The following is a 3,024-nucleotide window of genomic DNA, read 5'->3' as shown; positions in this document are numbered from 1 at the left end:
TTTTTTTAATCTTTATTATGAAGAAATTATTGAAATTAAATGATTCTTGTTCCGCTATGAGTGCATGAAATCGTGCTCGTAGCATTGGCTGGACATTTTATTGGCAGTGTAAGATAAAATATAGAATTAGAAAGTTAATATAGAATTAACATGTAGAATTGGAAAGTCGACATTAACCCAATAGCAGTAGCTTTCAAATGATTTGTATATCTGTAATCTTTTTTGTTTCCAATTATAACTCATTGTTATTAGATAAAAACCCTAGCAGTGGAAGTGTTTATGATCCCGGCTGACTCTGACCTTTGTCCGTAACGTTTTTCATAGCATTACATGTTTCTGCATACATTATCTTTCCGGTTTTTTCAAAAGTTTTATTGCAGATGCTCCTTTTATATATATTTATACATACGTTAAGAAATGAAAATATTACTGGGTCGTTTCATATCAAACATCTATTAGTATGTATGGTAGTTCCGGTCATGTTACGCAATTAACCCAAGTGATATGTCGCGCTTTTATATGTATCACAGTGACTTCAGTAAAACAGATTTTCTGATTTTGAAATTGCATTTCATGTTTGTTAATAGCTGTAAAGGTCTTTTCAGAAATACTTGGTTCCTCCTGTCATTTAAATATTTTACGCGAACTATTTTAAATCCAATTTTTATGCTAAATTATTCCGATCGAATGTCGTCATCAATTGGCAATATTGCTTTTCCAACTTCTCTGAAATTTTAGTAGGACGAAGGAAAGTGGGAGAGGAAAGTAATGCTCTATAATGTACAGATGAGAAACTCTAGAGAAGGATTATTGCGATAAAACTGTTATAATCATCAGTTCATCTTATCATCAAATCCAACAAACGATGCAGTGGATGAGCGAGATAGGGAAGCTGTTACGTGTTTCACATCCGAATAGATTTTGTCTAAAGCAGTGGAAATGATTCATCAGAAAAATGAGAGGAACATGATTTGAATGAAGGATGAAACAACTCTCATCATAGCAGTAGGTTTGTTTTTCAATCGAAGCACGGGGAGGGGACGTATAATCGATTTAGTGAATTCGAATTTCGCTTTGCCAAAATGATCGATTTCTTTTTTTTTTCAGCAAGAAATTAGCCAGTAAATATAAATTGTTTCTTTGGATATATCCATGGATGAAAATTTAGGGGACCGAAATGAGCAATGTAAATGCAAGCATTTAAAGGAAAGGATGGATTTTAGATATTAGTTTATTTGATAGTCGTATTCTGCAGCAAACAAATTATGTTTGGAGTGCTGACTGTAATTTTTTTTTTTTTTTTCGTTGACATTTCTTGTTTGATTTGCTTGGGTCAGGGTCAAAAGGTGGTAAATTGTCTATAAAATTCTACAACATCAGGGAAATTATTTGTCCCCTATTTAAATCAATTGCATAGTAATAAAGTCAACTAATTCTTCACATATTTCTTGAAATGTATATTTGGAAAGTTATTAGAATCTGATTGTGTCTAATAAGATTACTGATAAGACTTGAAGCGGATAATATTTAATTTCTTGATGCTATTACATTACATGGATATTATTCAATTCTGTTTACATAAATTTTCATAAGATGAACAATCAGTTGGGAAGTATGAAAATATCTCTTATAATCTAAAAGGATGTTTTTTTAGACTAAGTGAAATTTTAACTAATGCTTACATATATTAGTTGAAAAGTCAATTAATAATATCAAAATGTTATTTAGCAATAATGGAAAAAAAATTCTTATTTTTTCTATGCATAAATTACACTATTAACATTATATGTAGAGGTTATGTACTATTAAAATTATAACAAAAGAAAAAAAAGAATGAATTATACTGTTAGCTTGTAATTTGTAAATATTAAGAAAAAAGAAATAATTTTTTTCTTATTTCAAATAAAATATGCAAAAAAGAAATTTATTATCATTGTTAACTAATATTTCGTTTCTCTTTCCTTTTTTTTTTTTGGAAGAATATTTAACTTTCAGAAATTTATATCCATTATTGACTTTTGCATAGAGAAATGAAATGATGAATACATTGAATATATATCACTTTTCAATTACTTTGAGCATATATGGTTAACCAAATGTTTTTTCTTTTTTAAAATGATCTAGGACGTTTTGTTACATAAATGAATCGTAAACGAGTTGAAGTGGTCATTACTTCATCTGGATATCCAGTTATCAGTGGTCCTAACGTAGTACTAGTAGTGGTTGTAGTAATAGTAGTAGCAGTCGTTGTTATTGTTTCTTCATTTTGTATTATGCTTATATTACTTCCTTTGTCATCTGAAAAATTATAATGTTATATCAATGTATAAATTGGATATGGAAATGCTTTGTGCTATGATAAAATCCAATATCATTTATAAATTTTATATTAATTGTTCATTTCCCTTAATTTTTGATAACTATTATTTGATTGTTATAAATCTAAATTATATGGAGCATATGTAAACATTATCTAATGATAGAAAAGTGTCACTACTTTAAAAGAAAAGAGAAAAAAGTACCTACTTATCTTTGATATAAAAAGGATCCACTTATCACTTATCATTCTTATACTATCTATCACTACTCTAAGAGGACTTACCACAATTGGTAAAATTTCAAAAACATTTAGTAATAAATCTCAGAAAATGCTACCATAATAATTGTTATCTATTAGTGTAAAATTTTAATTTGAAGATTTAACCTTCCTCATAAGTTTTGGGAAATTCTTACAAATGAAGATTTATGATCCTGAAAATAATTACTAATAAATTATTATAATCTTTTATAGTTTTTTAATCATGTTATTCTTACATAAATTTGTTCTTACCTTCATTATCTTTAGCATCACCAACTGCAATATGACGATTTTGTGTAAAGCGTTTTACATTATCGTTCAAATGTAATTGATGGATATTATTTTCGCTAATTCCATTAATTTGTTGCTGTTCTATTTTCGAATAAAATTCATCGTTATGTGTTAAATCGATTATTTGATTATGAAAATTCTAAAATTCTTTTTTT

The 3,024-nt window shown here is 27.7% G+C and overlaps 1 protein-coding gene across 1 annotated transcript in view; it reads right to left on the bottom strand.

Moving 5' to 3' along the window:
* Positions 1-2,110: 2,110 nt before the first annotated feature.
* The window catches only part of LOAG_18879 (collagen alpha-2(IX) chain), a gene marked incomplete at both ends in the record, with an annotated part of 4,185 nt that continues 3,271 nt past the window's right edge, over positions 2,111-3,024 (bottom strand). The window contains 2 exons of the mRNA XM_020451540.1: positions 2,111-2,298; positions 2,831-3,008. Coding sequence (XP_020304663.1) covers positions 2,111-2,298; positions 2,831-3,008 — 366 coding nt within the window. The remainder of the gene's footprint in view (positions 2,299-2,830; positions 3,009-3,024) is intronic.

The sequence above is a fragment of the Loa loa genome (assembly GCF_000183805.2).
Source record: "Loa loa unplaced genomic scaffold supercont3.626, whole genome shotgun sequence".
NCBI classification, from domain to species: Eukaryota; Metazoa; Nematoda; class Chromadorea; order Rhabditida; family Onchocercidae; genus Loa; species Loa loa.
This window is presented reverse-complemented; position numbering and strand designations above follow the sequence as displayed.